Source organism: Chamaea fasciata, unplaced genomic scaffold (genome assembly GCF_029207755.1).
Source record: "Chamaea fasciata isolate MVZ Bird 193981 ecotype frontalis unplaced genomic scaffold, bChaFas1.0.hap1 SCAF_7, whole genome shotgun sequence".
Taxonomy (NCBI): domain Eukaryota; kingdom Metazoa; phylum Chordata; class Aves; order Passeriformes; family Sylviidae; genus Chamaea; species Chamaea fasciata.
Window position 1 is genome coordinate 11137865 of NW_027094092.1, and position 16562 is coordinate 11154426.

Below are 16562 nucleotides of genomic sequence, written 5' to 3' on the forward strand. Positions count from 1 at the left end.
ATTTCTCCGCAGCAGGGGCCGAGGAGTCGGGCTGGGACACTGCCGCCCCGCACCGTATTTACCCCTAGTGAGCGCATCCCCGTTACCGTATATACCCACACGGGCACACCCAAAAGCCTGCGTTACCGTATTTACCGCCACTAACCCGCCGTCCCATTTCAAGGACGTGGAGCCCAACACGTGCTCCCGCACACCACAGCAAAGCCATAATGGCCCGAGAAAAGCGCATGCGCCGTGCGGCGCCGGGGGCGGGAGCGCGGCCGCGACCCGGTGGGGTGAGGAGAGGAGGAGCGGCCGGTCCCGCCTCCTCCTTCTCCTCCTCCTGCCCGCGGCTCCCGGTGCTGCTGGTCCCGCCTCCTGCTCCCCGCGCCTCCCGGTGCCAACGAGGCCTGCCCCGGCCCTGACTCGCCGGGCCCCGGGGCGTCGCGGAGCCATGGCGCAGCGAAGGGTGGCGGAGCGCGGGCCTTGCCAAACGGCGGCGGCGGCGGCGGAGAGCGCCAGGCACCAGCGGCAGCTTCTGGAAGGTGCCGGGGGCTCGGGGCGGCGGGAGCGGGGGTGACCTCGCCATGGCATCGGACGGTGCCCGAGCGGCTGTCGGTGGCTCTCGTTGCCTCGGGCACCGGCCCCGTCCCCGTCCCGCGCGGGCTCTGGGGCGGCCGGGCCGGGCCCCTCACGGTGCGTGTGGGGTGAGGCGGCTCCCGGCCCGCGGGGGCCGAAATGGGGCACCGACCCCTTTCTCTTTTCCACTGCATGAGGGAACACGCGCGGTTTCGTGTCTGTGTGCGTGTTATTCCACTACTGGCACGCCTGAAGTATAGAAAGTGGAAGTGGCAGGAAGCGCAGTGGGCTGTGGGTTTTTTTGGCCCTGTAAGTTGCTTATTCGTTTATTTATCCGTGGTTTATTTTGCTCCTTGGAGAAGGTGTTGTCAGAATAACCACGGTTACAGCGCAGTGGAACAGACTGCCGAGAGAGGGTGCGGAGGGTCCTTCCCTGGCGATACTCCGGAGCCGTGTGGATGCAGTCCTGTTCCATGAGCTCTGGGATGACCCTGCCTGAGTTGGGAGGTTGGACCGCATGACCACTGTGGTCCCTTCCAGCCTCACCGTCCTGTGATTCTGTGGCTGTAACTGCTTTGTGGATGCTGCCTTTGGCCTCGGCTGACCCAGTGCACACCTGTGGGGTCGCGCTGACCTTAAGCCTAAAAAACCTTAAAGCCGATAAAATTGCCAGCTGGCCCGGCCGGCTCCGTGGGTTTCGTCATCCGGTCGCTGCATTTCACAATAGTGAGGTGTCAGCGTGACCGATTGAGTGCTGTGTGTTGGCACTGTAGTTGTGCCAGCGGCATCTGCGAGAGGGAAAACACAGCCTGGGCTCTTGGTGTGTTCTTCAGGTGACCCTGGGTGTGAAGGTGGGTGAGCCTCAAGTGCCTGAGAGAGTGGTTTAGTACATGCACACACACACACACCCCGGCGTGGATGCAGAGAGTACTTAGTGTTCATTTCAGTTTTAAACTCTTAATGTGTGCAGCTGCGTTTGCGTTAATCAGTGTATTGCACGGATGTGGTAATTTTGATAAAACTCTAAAATACAGAAAAGGCCTAAAAGGTCATTTTGTCACTTACTGTGCTCCCGTTGCTTCCACTACACAAGGATTTAAAGGCTAATAAACACTTACATATATATCCACAGGAGTGTAAAATATGTATAATTCTCAAGGCTAGAGGCTGGGATCTTTATATCACAGGCTAGTGTGTGTGTGTTTATGTTGGTGTCCTCCTAACGAGCATGTCTCACCTAACTGGCTGTGTCTGGTTGTCTTTCATTAGAGAGGGAAAAAACCCCAAAATGTGTTAATGAGCAGGTTTTAAAGTCATGTTGTACATCCTGGATATTTAACTTCAAGTTTAATCTCTAGTTAATTAGACTGGCAGAAGATTTCTGGCAAAAAGGAAAACATATGTATGGCTTACGTTGTTTAGCTTTGTACTTTCTCTTTAAAAATGTGTTTATTAATGGAGGCTTAAATTATCATGGATTATAGAAGGTGGCTTCTGTGGGATGTTTGCCACCGTAAAAACTTCAAAGCTGTTTGAAAGCTCTCAGGGAATGTGAGCAATGTGTGGTATTGAAAGCATTGGTAGGAAGATGTCCACAGAGAGTTTACTTTAATATTCCCTTAAAGGATAAGTTTGAAATCTGTTGTTAGTTGTGAGAGATTGTTTATTCTTGTTTTGTCTTGCTGGTGCTGGGATTTTTTTCTGACTTTGTTTCATGTTTAATTTCAGGGAAAGCTCTTGCAGAAGGTGGATCGGCTCGGACATCACTTCTTATTTTAGTGTCCATCTTCTTATCAGCTGCTTTCCTTATGTTCCTGGTATATAAAAATTTCCCACAACTTAGTGAGTAAGTATGTTATGAAAGCTTAATTTATCAATTTATTTGCTTTTCAGTATCAGATTGTAGAGGAGCCTGCATGGGGATATGACATAAACTTAGAGAATTGTTCTTGATCTAAGGTTTCTGTTGCCCAGTGGAGATCTCGTGTTTTGAGGTGTTACCCCTGGGCACATCATCAGTGGTAACTCTGTTCTTAACCACCTTCAGCTGAGAGCCAGAGTGTGTTTGCTTCAGGCTGAGTTCACTTGAAACTTCCTTGTGCCTTGGTAAAACTGGAGGCTGTCAACAGAAGGGGAAATCCTTCTTCCTTCCTAGCTAAACTTTGCCTTCTCTTTTTCTCCTTCTTGTTGCACCCAGTACTTGTGTTGGGATGGCAGGCAGGCTGGCAGGTGGGACCTTGCTTGTCTGGCAGCTTTCTTTTTCACTTTTAGTAGTTAATTTTCTTAATTTTCTGTCTGATGAACTTGCTCGACAAGGTCGGTTTGCAATGGGCTGATACAGCGGAAGCAAAGACACTCCAGTGTGCTGCCCAGGGCTGCACCAGAGTAAGGTGTGACATGAGATTTTGCCCTTGGAGCTTTATTTGTTTGTGAGGTGAAGTTCTGTCACTCCTGCTGCACTTCAGCTGTTGTGACCCCAGCACTGAGGCAGCTGAAGTTGGTTTTGGCTGCTCTCACTTGCCAAGGTTTGGTTTGCGCAATATTTCTTTTTGATCAGTACTTGGTATGAAAAAAAAAAGAAAAAAACTAGAAAAGAAGCACATCGTTGTGCTAAAAAAAAAAAGCTTGCAAATATCTAAAATTGGGGATTTTCTAATATAAACCACACTGTAAATACTAGGTGTTCATCTGAGAGCATTATTACAACAATAATCATGGTTTGTTTGCTGAAGCTATAATTTGATGATGTAGTGTATCTAATTATCTCTGTATTCAGTAAGTAATTGTACTATACTGTTTGATTATATTTCCATCATTCTTGCTTTTTTTTTTTTTCCCTCTCTAGAGAAGAACGAGAATGTATAAAGGTTCCTAGAGATATGGATGATGCAAAGGCCTTGGGAAAAGTCTTGTCCAAATACAAGGACACATTTTACGTTCAAGTGTTAGTGGCTTATTTTGCCACATATGTTTTGTATCCTTTTTCTGATATAAAGGGCAGTTTGGATGTAGTCATGCTTCTCTGAGAAGATGAATGAAAAACACAGATTTGTAAGTTCTTGGTCATGGGTGAAGTTTAACATACCTAGGAGTGTCTACAAAGAGACAAAAATATTTTAAAATCTTGGAGATTTAAAAACATTTCTCTGTATATTAGGCTTGGTGTCATTTTAGTGTTATGATAACTTTTAAAATAAAGAAAATTTTGAGGTAGAAATTACTGTTCTAAAGAAAACTGAGACTACTGCACTGCTCTTCCTTAAAGGCATTCAAAGTTTCACATAAGGGTAATTTATAGAATATTTAGCAGTATTTCTCAAGGAAAGTATTTTGAGCCATCTTTCATCTCTGCTCTACCCAAATTCACAAAACCAAATCTCTGTTTTCTTTTAGAGGAACAAATTTCTGAAGTACTTTCTGTCCAGGGAGACGCAAAGGCTACTTATGTTCTGTGTTGACTTCTTTTTCCTGAGTGCTGAATATTTTAATTAATCATTAAACACACTCTTTAACTGGAACACTTAACTAAAGGTTAATAACTTTAAAGCTGTAGAAGAGGTTGGTTTCACAGTTTTCATGCAGGAGGCTTTTGTAACTCAGGAGAGTCAGCACTGAACATACCATTGGAATTTATCCTTCAGCTCATTCTTTCAAAGTATTCCACAAAAGGGATTTCGTATTTCCCAAATTATAGATCCAGGAAGAGAATTAAAATGTTATTTTATATATTAACAAGAAGTAGAATAAAATGGTTCTTTATTGAGCTGCTCTAGCAGTTCTAGCTGTGATGACCTTTACTGTCTCAGCAGCAGACTGTGATCAGTTTCCAGGCATGGTACAGTTACCTCTGAACCTTGACATCACTTAGCAAAAGCTCTACTGGCTGTAATGCACTCAGGAAGATTAGTGGGGTTTTCTAATATTGCAGTCAATTCAGTCAGTTCAACTTGAATAAAATAGTGTGCAGGGTTTTTTTACTTGGTAACTTTTCTTTCCAAAGTGGGCAATGCGTCATAGTCTCAAAGTATACCTAGCAAGCCTTAAGTCCAACAACCTGCTTGATTATGCTGCAGAAACCTAATTTTTGCCTTTTAAAAAAATTCTGACTGAAGTTAGCGATCAGCTATTGTACAAGCCTATTTGTAGGGAAGTAGTAGCTGCCTTCATACATTTCAGTCTTCCATGAAACTTGTGCTTAGGGGCTCAGACAGGCCTGTGAACATTCCAGAGAGAATATCTGAAATTGCACATCACTGGTCAACAGTGTCAAATCACAGGTGTGTGTTTCCTGGAAGTCACAATAAATCCTCTGTGGCATTTGTAGCATGGATAAAGAGAAAAACGTTGTCAGCTTTTATTACTGAGTGACTTATTGCTTGCATGTGTAGTGGTGGATCCACATCTCGTTGCTCTGTGCTTGAGCTTCTTGTGCTACTCCACAAATAGTTTTTTTGAAGTAAGGATCTTGAGAGGCCCTGCCTACTTATGCTTTTTCAAATTGTAAAATGTATCTTGACTCCTTATAAAATTAAGAAGAGTGTAGCTTTTTAGAAATGTGTTTTTCCTTAACTAAGATGCATCCAGCTTGCAAACATTTGCTATTCCTGGGTCTATATTTCTCAGTATCCTGTCAGGGTTTCTTTATCCCTTTCCACTGGCCTTATTTCTTGTTTGTTTGGTAAGTATGGGAAGTAGTGAGGGCAGATATTTCTTTCTGTCCATCTGGAATACAACCAAGCATCTGAACAGCTTCCTGTTGGAAACGATCAGTCTGAAACTAACATACACTTCAGTTTCTGATGAACTGTTGAGTTCTTACTCAGCTCTGCTGAAAGAATGGCATTACCCACAAAATTCACTGTAGCATTGGGTGATGATCCAAAACACTGAGCTGTTTTTCCAGGTTTTCTTAGTAATGAAGATATTAGACTGTGAATCAGCCAGAGTTTCCTTTACTCTAAAATTGTTTAGCCTCTGCCAGAACCCAGTTGTAATTTCACAACACAATTACTGTGGTTTTATTATCACTCTGCAAAATATATCTGTTTTTTTAACTGGCTTAAATATGCAGGAAGCTTAGCTTAAGATTTGAAGTGTATGTTATCAACAAGCTTTAAAATATGTCATGGGCACAAGATGCCATCATAATGAGCCTTAGTATTGAGAAGATGGTTCAGTTTTCATGTTTGAATTTCTTAAATGGCATTGTGCCTCTTATTTGCAAAGCTTTCACTGTTCAAAGTCTTAAGACTGCAGAAGCACTCAATATTAACTGATAAGTAATCAATGTTGTCTGCCTTTGAGTGTTGAGATTGATCTAAATGCCTTGGAAGTAAGCTGTCTTGGGTCAACAGCATTCTTAGGGAGTGTGTACATACTGCTGGAGGAGAGCCCTATTGGAGGGCTGCATAGAAACCTGCTCTAGCCAGGCAGTGTAGTTAATAAGGACACAAGGCTGACATTAATTAGAGTTCCTGCTCATTTGTTGTCTGTTTGTTTTTTTTTTTTCAGTGCTCAGGACTTGGAGCTTCATTTTGCTACATGCTGTCATACCTAGTGGGACGTCCCGTTGTGTACAGATATTTAACAGAAAAAGCAGTGAAATGGTCAGAACAGGTAAGGTTTCTAGAGGTGCTGGAACTTATGGTACAAAATGTGTCATGGAATAGCATGGAAAAGTAGGAGGTCTTGTGCTCATGTATCCAGTTACACAGGAGGGATTCTGGAAGTATTCCTGATTTTATGGTGTTTCCCGTGAGAAAGTTGTTCTTATCTAGGAAGTGTTTGCAACTGATCACTCGCCTGGTTTATTTAGTGTCAATAGGAAACCTCTGCAGCTTCAGGTAATTTCAAGTAATTTCTCTCTAAGCATTAGCACTAACGAAAGCTGGGTTTGTATTTTTGTGTTGGAGGAACCTGTAGCTGTCTGTCTGATTGAAAAACCTTATTTTGAACATATTATTGTAGTTGGAGCATTTAGAAACATTTTCTTACAGTATCTGGTAACACCGGTTTCAGCAAGTCTTGATTGTGAGACAAACATAAAGGTTTTGCAGCACAGAAATACAGTGTGAGTTGTACTTGACCTTATGTGTCTTTCTTTGATACTCTGAAACATTTGAAAAAGTATTTATTTTTTGCAAGTATGAAGCACATGTACTCTGTTCAAGTTTTTTTGTATCACGTAAAAATGCTTTAAACTTGCTCCTCATTAGATTAGATATGGAGCTGTGTCTGGCACAATTGACCTTGTTAGATTATAGAATACCATTTTGACTCTTGACCCAAGTAAATCTTAGTGTTGCAGTATAATCTTGAGGCTACTCTGAGTAGCAAATGGTTGTTATTGCCATTAGTAGAACTGAACATGTGATTTAAAATTGCATGTGCAGCTCTTATCTCACTGTTTCCAGGTTAATTGGACTCTATCGTGCTTATCATGCTTGCATATTGAGGTTAAGGCATTTTATATGCAGCATTAATCAATATTTAAATATTGTCCTTCACTAAGGTTTAAAAAACCCATGGTGCCCCTGATTTTGATGTTACAATAAAATCTAAATTTGGCTAAAGATGAAAACCAGGGTTGTGACTGGGGTGAGCTGCCATGTGAGATTTCAGGGGGAATTGCAATAAGACCAAGTTTGCTTTCAGCTGTTGGAGACTTAAGCTTAGTGCAGGTCTGCCAGGAGAGGCCAGAATTGTGGATGCTTGGCTGTCCTTGCAGCTTGGCTGGAGGTTACCCTTGTGTGAAAGGGCTGCTGTGCTACAGACAGGCTGGAAGGAGAAGAGGCTTTGTTGTGGCATTGGTGTGAGGAGCTGGGCTAGAGCTGAGAACATAATTAAGGTGTGAGTGAAGTTGGAGCAGTTGTTGCTGCTGGGTGAATGTTAATACTCGGCACTGTAACCGCCGGGGACACAGGCTTCGGAACTGTGCTGGGAGCAGCCACCTCATGAAGTTCAGAGCCCTGAGCTGGCTGAGTTCCCAAGTGAGGAATGTAGCTGTTTCAAGCTTGATCACAAGTTAGGTCAGAATGGGTTGAAGAACAAACTTCATTGCCAGTTGCTGTAAAAGCTTTGGGGATGGGATGACAGGCTGGCTGTGGTGACTGGGCTGTGGCTCTGCCTGTGACTGCTTTGCTGCTTGAGCTGGCTGAGTCAGTCAGACACATCACCACTGCTCTGCCACACTGAATCAGCTATTCCCAGGCTGATCTCAGTGCTAGTTAACAGGTGATTGACTGGGCCACTCTTCCCCACGTCACACATTTTTAACTGATTTTTATGTTTGTAACAGGTAAGTGTCTATAAAAGATAGGGGAAAAAATCTCTTTAAAACTTTATGGTTGTGTTTTTTCAAGGCAGGGATTTTTTTTTTTAACCAAATTTTTGTTTGTTTTGTTTTTGTTTTGGCAGGTTGAACGCCATAGAGAACATCTCATTAACTACATAATATTTTTGAGAATAACACCTTTCCTCCCCAACTGGTTTATCAATATCACATCTCCTGTAATCAATGTGCCATTGAAAGTGTTCTTCATTGGCACTTTCCTAGGTAAGAATTGTGGCTGGTGAGCCCCAGTTTGGGGTGGCCAGAAGAAGGGGTATACACTACAGCTTTTTTAATTGGCTTATTTTTGCACAATACTTTTTAATCTGATTAGGAAACAATCCAGTATTTTTCCTTTAGGAACTTTATGAAAAAGTTCATTATATTTCCTTGATGAAAAAAGAATTTGTAAAGAGAGATCTTGAAATCTGCAGAGTCTAAAGAGCAGAGATTATTTGCTTAGTCTCCTGTATTTGAATTTGCATTAAAAACATAAAGAATGGCTTAAACCCAGATCTTTGGATAAAAGACTTTTTATCTTTGAATTCTGTATTTACGCCTTTTTTTAAAAAAAAGTACAAGACAACAAAATCTCAACATTCTGGTATTAAAATTTGGATGACTAATTTTTAAGGTTTTTTTTTTTTACCCTAACAAGTTACTTTTTCATCCTTTCCTTGCTCCAGGTGTAGCACCACCGTCTTTTGTAGCCATTAAGGCAGGAACAACGCTGTACCAGCTTACAACAGCAGGGGAAGCTGTTTCCTGGAACTCTGTTTTTGTTCTCATGATTCTAGCCATCCTCTCCATCCTACCAGCTCTCTTCCAGAAGAAACTGAAGCAGAAGTTTGAATAAGGATCAAACTGGACCAGAATTTCCCATACTTCATCTCAGGATCAGCACTTCTGATATTTGTATATTTGCTTTTCTATTGGATCTTAAGCAGTTAAAGGGGAGGCTTGTGATTGATAAGAATGTCTTTAAATGAACACATGGCCTTAAACGGAAGGAAATGTGTTCAGAAATGTACTGCATATAGTTTTGTAACCAAACTCCAGTGTTTTACTTTGGGAGGGGGTGTGTGTGTGGCCCTCAGGATGAGGGAAGTGAGAGCACAGATGTAACATTTTGCTCTAGTTACATGTAGAGCAAAAACTGTGATGTAGACACAAACTACAGGTGATGCTTTCTAACACTTGCAGGAGAAACCCCTGAATTATTCAGTCCAACTTTGTAACATTCTCTGTAGGCTTGCATGTGATCTGGGTCTGAGTGCATTTCTCACTAACAATATTTCCCTTCTTTTTTGCCTTGGGAAGTTTCAAAATAATATAACGGTGCTCACTCGGAAACAAAGGTTCTTTGCAGTACTTCAACTACAATGTTATTCTCATCCTTGTTTACTTCTATTTATTAGTGCTGTATTTATGGAATTAAATACTTGAACCTACATCTGCTTTACTTACTGGATTAACAAAGGCAAAGTGTCGCATCATTCCTTCTTGGTCCCTGTAAAGTTTTATTCTGGGAGTGGAAATAGGAAGGGAGGGAGCAGCTTAGAATTCTTATCTTGGCTAGCTGATGATTTTTAAGTTCTAATTTTCATTTATTTAAATGTTAATTATTTTGCCAATATTTCACTTGCACAGATTTATCCTGCCAACTTAAGAAAGTGATGGTATGATTATATAAAACTTGCAGTTCTCAAGTGATTTAAAAATGCTTAAGCAGTGTAATATTACCATTTCTCAAGCAATATGTAAAGAGTGTAAAATTTCTCCTTGCGGCTTGATTAGCTAAAAGAAATGTCAGGTACACAAACTGGTGCAGTTCCTATCAAACAGCTGATCCCAAATAATGTTCAGAGCACCACGGACCAGCAGGCTCTTGTGTGGGTGTGTATAAAAATGGGGGCTCCATTGTCTGCCAGGGCAGTGATTGGCAATGGGCAACCAGCCATGGCTCACCTTCAGTAGCAGTCTATGTCTGTTCTCAGTAAGGTACAAGACACCTCCCCCTGTGCTTCCAGCTGTGCCGTTTGTTGTGTTGTCAGTGGAACCCCCTCAAACAAAACCCTGCTCAGTGAGGAACTGGGGAGCACGTTGGTGTTTTATCCAATGAAACCAGTGCTGCTCACGTGGTTTAAGCTGATGCCCCTGCAGTGTCTGGCTGAACAGGGACTCGGCACTTGTGCTCCAGTTTTCCAGGGTTTATTAGTCTGTGTCCTCGTGTTAACTCAGGATCATATCACAGACCTTTGAGAGATAAGAGAACAGTCCATGAATGTGATAATGTAAAAGGTACTGACCGGTACCTTTAAAGGGTTTATTCATTTTTGTAACATAATGTTAATTGACTGCTTTGTTTCATCACAGTATTACTTGTAAATATATAGTAAATATTATTGATACACCATTTGTCTTTTATTTAAATCCAGGCTGCACAGTAAATGATATTTTTTACATAAGTATATAAAGGAATTTATATCAGTTCTGTTTGCAAGTTTATTTTAAGATCATTCAGCTTCAGCAATTCTTCCGTTATTTCGAATTTACTCTAAAAGTGTACTTTGGCATTTAAAACTAAACAGTGATTACTTTTATTGCTGCCATTCTAATCTCCTGGGCTCCTCCATCCAGGGGATTTATTCCATAGTAAACTTGGATGTGAGTTGAGCTATGTGAGCAAGTGTCCCCCAGACTACTCAGTGTGAAGTTGCTGTAGATTTACAGCCTACTTTTCTGCAGAGTTAACTTTTCATGCAGATAAACTCTCAGAATAAATTACCTACTACTTACTTTCCAAAGGCTTTTCTCAAAATTTGTCTCAATTCCTGGTCAGTAACAGAAGCTGTTGTACAATCCCTCCCATGCTGTGTGAAGCCAATGTTTTGGTGGAATCTTGTCACTAAAGAAGGAGCTGAACTCTTTCAATCTAAGGTGACTCGTGCTATCGCTTGACATTTCACTGAGTTCTGTTTCACTATGGAGACGGGATCAGGCTTTGTTACTGAAAACCTGTTGTGTTTCAGCCACATCACAGCAACTAAAAGCCTTAAGACCTTAAAAAGTTTCAAAATAGGGTTCTTTACTTTTTCAAAACCTTAGCATTTTTTTTCTAACCCATCCCTTCTGTGTTTATCTTCAGCTGCCAGCAGCCTGAGGTGCTTTCCCATCCTGTGAGAACTTCTGAGTGTTGTGCAGGGTAAGGCAGGCCTTGTGGAAAGCAAAAAAAGCACTGTGCTGTGGGGTACTGTATTAGCCTACCCTTTCCTTTAGGGAATCCAGCAGGTGATCCAAGAGATAGCCATAACATTCTGACAGAAAAACAGTGGCTACCTTGAAACAAACCAGGACATCTGAAAGATGTAGCTTTGTTTTTTTAATTGCAAGGGATTTTGAGCTGTTGGGTGACCTGTTATCTTTTGGAATTTTTTTTGTGATACCTGCATGACATCATTACTAAGTGTCTCTTGCCATTTGATAATAAAGCTGTTATATAAAATCTGAAACACTGTATTTTTTGAGTATAATGAAGCATTCTAAACTTCCCATTAAGCCTAATTTTTTATTAACCTGTTTAAAAGGGGTGAGTTCTTAAATGGTATTTTTAGTCATTGATTAAAAATTAAAACTGAGCTGATTACATCTGTAGATGAGATTAATTCTGTTTCTACCTTTATTTCTAAATAAGTAGGTAAATTTGATTCCTTTTCTCTCTGAAATTAATTTTTTACATACAGCAGTAATTTTGAAAAGCTTGTTTGGTTTGCACTGGAAGGCAGCTGGGCCTAACTTCTGTCTCTTCAAATACATCTGTTTGCATAAAGTGCCTCTTTTTGCATTAACCCCTTATGGAAGATCCCTGTGCCAAAGTTATTTCAGCTTCATTCACCTTCCGTTAATATTCTATCAAGGCCAGTTTATGAAATGCTTTTTTTGCCTTGTATAGCAAACTTGCTGAAAGAGTAAGACAGAGGAAGTAAAAGTCAAAAATGAGAAGCTTTTGTCACTGAATGATGCTGTTTTGCAAAGTCCAAACATGTTCTTTGTTTTTAGGCTGCTGAAGACTTCTGTGTGTTTCTCAGAATTTCTGTCATATGTAGTTTCCTTCTGTCACAGTGTGGGGTTTGGGAAGCCTATAGTTTAGTATGGCAGTGCTAAGAGGGAAATGGAAAAGGGTTTTGACAGGAAACCAGAGCAACTTTTAGAAATTTCCATCAAAGAGAAGTAAACACTCCAGCTATTTTTATAACCAATTGATGTCTTGCAATGACAGACATTTATAACTCTCAGCTGGTGGCTTTATAGCTCCAAAAGCTTCAGCTTTTGTCACCCAAACTGAAAGAAGTTACAGCCTTTTAGTACTGGCAATTAATATAAATAATGGTATAATGTATTTACTACCATACCATGACTCCCAGTTCTTACAAATGCTCCACCTAGTGTGATAATTCCCATTTCCTTGTTTTATAGTACACAAGGAAGAATCTGGGTGCGGATTACAAGAGCTCAGTTCGTGACTGGTGTATATGTGAGCAGCCTCATAAAGGCTCCTTTCTGTAGATAGTCTTCCAAACACAGAGGATTCTGCTCCTGTGCAGCTGGGGGACTTCAGGGGTCTCCTCATAGTCTTAAAAGGTTTGTAGGCCCTCAAGAGGGCTGGGAATGCTTCAGTGGGAAATGGCTTTTAAAATTCTCCCTCAGACTTGAGATCTAGTGTTACACTCGTAACTCCTGGTTTTTCTTTTACAACCTAGACTTGAGGAGTTGTATCTAAAACCTGGAATTTGCAGTGTTTACTGTACTTGGAAGAATTCCATGTCATGGAGAAGTATTCTGAGCAGATCACTAAATCATTCTATGTTTGACTCTTTGCTGTGTTAAACTGATTTCTCATGACTGTGAGAATGATAAACTCCAAGTCAACCCTGAACTTGTGCAGGATTTGCTTCTCCAGCTGAATCCCTCTAAGTCTATGGGGCCTGATGGGATTCATCCAAGAGTACTCAGAATTGGCTGGTGTCAGCATGAGACCTTTCTCAATGATTTTTGAATCTTGGGAATCTGGAGAAGTCCCAGTCTACTGGAAGCTGGCAAATATCGTCCCAGTTTTCAAGAAGGGCAGGAAGGATGACCATTCAAGCTACAGGCCTGTGAGTCTGTTCAATGCCTGATAAAATAATGGAGAGGATTCAGTAAAGCTTTTGATACCGTCTCTCACAGTATCCCTCTGGACAAAACGCCCAGCACTCAGCTGGGTAAACACATCATGTGACAGATACAAAGGGCTGTACTCAATGGTGTGACATCACTGGTGGGTCCTGTCACTAATGGGGTTCTGCAGGGTTCCATCCTCAGCTCCATTCTCTTCAGCATCTTCATTAATGGCCTGGATGCAGGACTGCAAGGAATGCTAAGTAAGGACTGGAAGGAGCACTAATAAGTTTGCTGACTATGCTAAATTGGGTGGAGCTGTAGATTCCCTCGAGGCCAGATGCCCTGCAGAGAGACCATGACAAGGACTGGGCAATCACCAACCATACAAAGTTTAATAAAGACAAGTGCTGGATTCTGCACCTTCATATGGAGCAACTCTGGATGTACAGACAGACTGGGGAGTGAGATGCTGGAGAGCAGCACTGTGGAAAGGGACCTGGGGGTCCTAGTTGTTGATAAATTAAGAATCGGTCCATGGTGTGGGCTCCTGAAGCTGGGGAGAAGAGGGACAGTGCTGCAAGGGAGTTTAGGAAATATTCTACACCCTGAAGTGTCAGTTCTGCTCTGAGCTGTACCCTGACGTGTGAGGATCTGTGCGTTAGGTGATCTGATGTGCCGGCTCTATTCCACAAGTCTGTTGTGGAGGTGTCACACCCAATACATGGTCAGTAAGTTGCAGCCAGATTCAAGTGTCTGGCTTTGCAGACTGGAGAGAATTGTTTAATGGTAAGAGTCACTGATTGGATTTTTGTTTTCTTAAAGAATCCAGGGTAAATATCTTAATCAGAGTCATTAGGAGACACCACATAAAATAAACACCCTGACAACTGGAGCAATTTGTTTGTGCTTTGAGCTTTATTACTTTTCAAAGCTTAGCTCATCTTGGGAAACAGCTGCCCTGAAAAAAAAAATACCCCATTTCAGACTTCTTCAATTCTCTGAGCAATGTTGAATGGAACTCTAATTTGCTGTTGTGTTTTCCTATGGCTTAGTAAATAAACTCTTCCAATAATCATGACTGGGATGGCTGGCAAAGTAAATCTGAATTAGGTAGTATGAGGAACACTCAAGATATCTTTACATCAAGTTCTGTTCTTCACTATTTTAAAGGCTTCATTCTGTTTGACTTAAGGTTTGATCTTGAAAATACAAGTCTTTGCCATAGAAAACAGCAGCTGAATCAACATTGATAGTCTTGCCAAAGACAATGAATTTTTAAAGTCTCTTCATATTTACGAATAGGTCTTTATGATTCTCCAGCTAAAGAATCCTGCTTTCCACAGAATTCACAATTCCACAGATTTTCTCAACATCATAAAGAATACTTTCAAGAATTCGTAATGTTGTCTAGAGTGTTGTTGTTTTACTCAAGGCCATTGAAGCCATTTGCAAAGTTTCCTGACAGAATTGCCATATTTTGGGTGTTTCCTGTGGTGGGAACATTGGTCAAGACAACTGACAGATTAAAGCTGACAGATTAAGCCTTTGAAGTAGATGTCACAGATGTTCTTTGTGGTCACTAGGCAAGAGTATTCCAGAAATGAAATAATTAGGGAGGAAAAAGATATAGTGGAAAATAGTCATTGACAAAATGGGAGGAGAAAGCTCCAACTTTTCAGGTACATCTGCTGGAGGCACAGATTTGAGAGGGACTATGCTGTAAGTTGTCTTGGAAGGCAGAGAATTTATCTGACAAAATAGGAAAGAGCTTTCCACAGCAAAAATGTGGGTTAACATTTTGTTGGTTCTGGTTCACGCAGTTCCACCTATCTTGTCCCTTTCTGGTAGCAATTCAAAGCAAATCTGAGTTTCTCAGTCTGAAATTCTTTAAAAATATATTCCTTGTTCCTTACCCTCTTGCATAGCAAGGCATGTGTGCACTTAAATATCGCTCCTCAACAGTATCTCTGGTAAACCTCTGTTTACTTACTGACCTATCTAACTTTATTAACTGATTAGTTACAAAATACATGGTTATTTCTGGAACAGTTAAGGGACAAGAACAACTTTTTATTTCTTTGTTTTGCTCTTTATTTGACAAAACCCCCCTGCCAGTATCTGTGCTGTTTCCCCAGACTTTCTTGCAAGTGTCAGAAGAGACCCTCAGGCTACGGCTTTTGTCGTAAGGGTTAAACTACAGTTCAGGCTTGCTCAAAAGAGGTTCACCATGTGCTGAATACATTGTCCTCTGCCATACTGAAAGCAGATTGAGAAGACAAATGTGCAAAAAATGGCTAGAGAACACAGCAGAGTAAGAGCAACCAGATTTAGCTATTTCTGTTCTCTGTTGTGTCTTCCACACACCACCAGGCAGGCTCAACACAATCTAACTGTGCTTTTTGTAAAGTAAACTTGAGCCCTTCACTCTAATATTGCTCCTACCCTGCTATCTTGAATGAAGTCTCTCCCTCAAGTTAAACAGTGCTTTAAAACTGACCTCTCAGTCAAATCTAAGCAATGCTTTCATTCACTGATAACCCATTCTCTGGCCCATGCAGTCCTAATCAAGTGAACACTGATAGCACCAGTGCTATCCTAACAGTTTTTCCTGGTTCCCAGAAGGATGTCCAGCTGTCCACAACTCACTGGGCACAGCAGCCTAAGAGTTTAGTTGTTGTACTGCCCAAGGCTGTAAACCATTGGCAGTGAAATATTCTTACTTGTGCTGTTGTTTCTAGTTCCTACAGAAAACTTGGTCTTTTTGGCAATGGAAACTCAAATAGGTGAGGTTTCCTATATTTGGCAGCGTTTTGAGTTAGATCGGTGTCTGATCAATTCAGTATTACAGATGCAACCTTAACTACTTACTTGGCTGGTCCTGGATAATAATGATTGAAGACTGCAAAGTTTTAATTTCTCCTCTTATAAGCCCTACAAGATATGGATGGATTCTGATGTAAATGCCACAAATAGAGAACTGAGAGAGGAGAGGAAGGGGAACTGCTTATGTGCCTAATTTTAGGCTAGCAAGACCATCCCAGGTGCCTCCAGGCCAAAAGAAAAAAGCACACCCAAGGCAGAACATGGCCTCGTGCCACTTGCTCCTCAGCAGCTCTGTTTGGGTCATCCTTCCCCATCCTTCTCCTTTCCACACTGAGCCAGAGGGGGCAGTGGATTTCACCCTGTGCAAGCCCAACTGTTAACAGAGATGTGTGTGATGTTAATCCAAACAGGAAAAAAACCCCAACCTTTGAGCCAAACCATCTCTAAAGTATTTCCCAGCCCACACAGCCGCTTCACAAAGCTGTGGAGTCGCGACAGGCACCGGGGCTGCGGGGACGGGAAGAAGACGAAGGTGACAGGAGGACGCGGGCCTAGAGGCGCTCTCAGAGCCCCGCCAGGCTGACCCGTGTCCTGAGCGAGCAGCCCCGGCAGCGCCTTCCCGGCCCTGACTGCGCCTGGGTCTGGGATCCTCAGTACGAGGGACACGGATCACCTGCAGTGCGTCCAGCAG

At 42.0% G+C, this 16562-nt stretch overlaps 1 protein-coding gene across 1 annotated transcript; it reads left to right on the forward strand.

Annotated features, from left to right (window-relative positions):
* The first annotated feature begins 274 nt into the window (after positions 1–274).
* Positions 275–11536, forward strand: TMEM41B (transmembrane protein 41B). Its single transcript, XM_066187552.1, has 7 exons — positions 275–524; positions 2287–2404; positions 3404–3532; positions 5143–5236; positions 6070–6174; positions 7975–8113; positions 8575–11536. The coding sequence occupies exons 1-7, from the start codon at positions 434–436 to the stop codon at positions 8742–8744; spliced, it is 846 nt and encodes a 281-aa protein (XP_066043649.1). The 5' UTR covers positions 275–433; the 3' UTR covers positions 8745–11536.
* The last annotated feature ends 5026 nt before the right edge of the window (positions 11537–16562 follow it).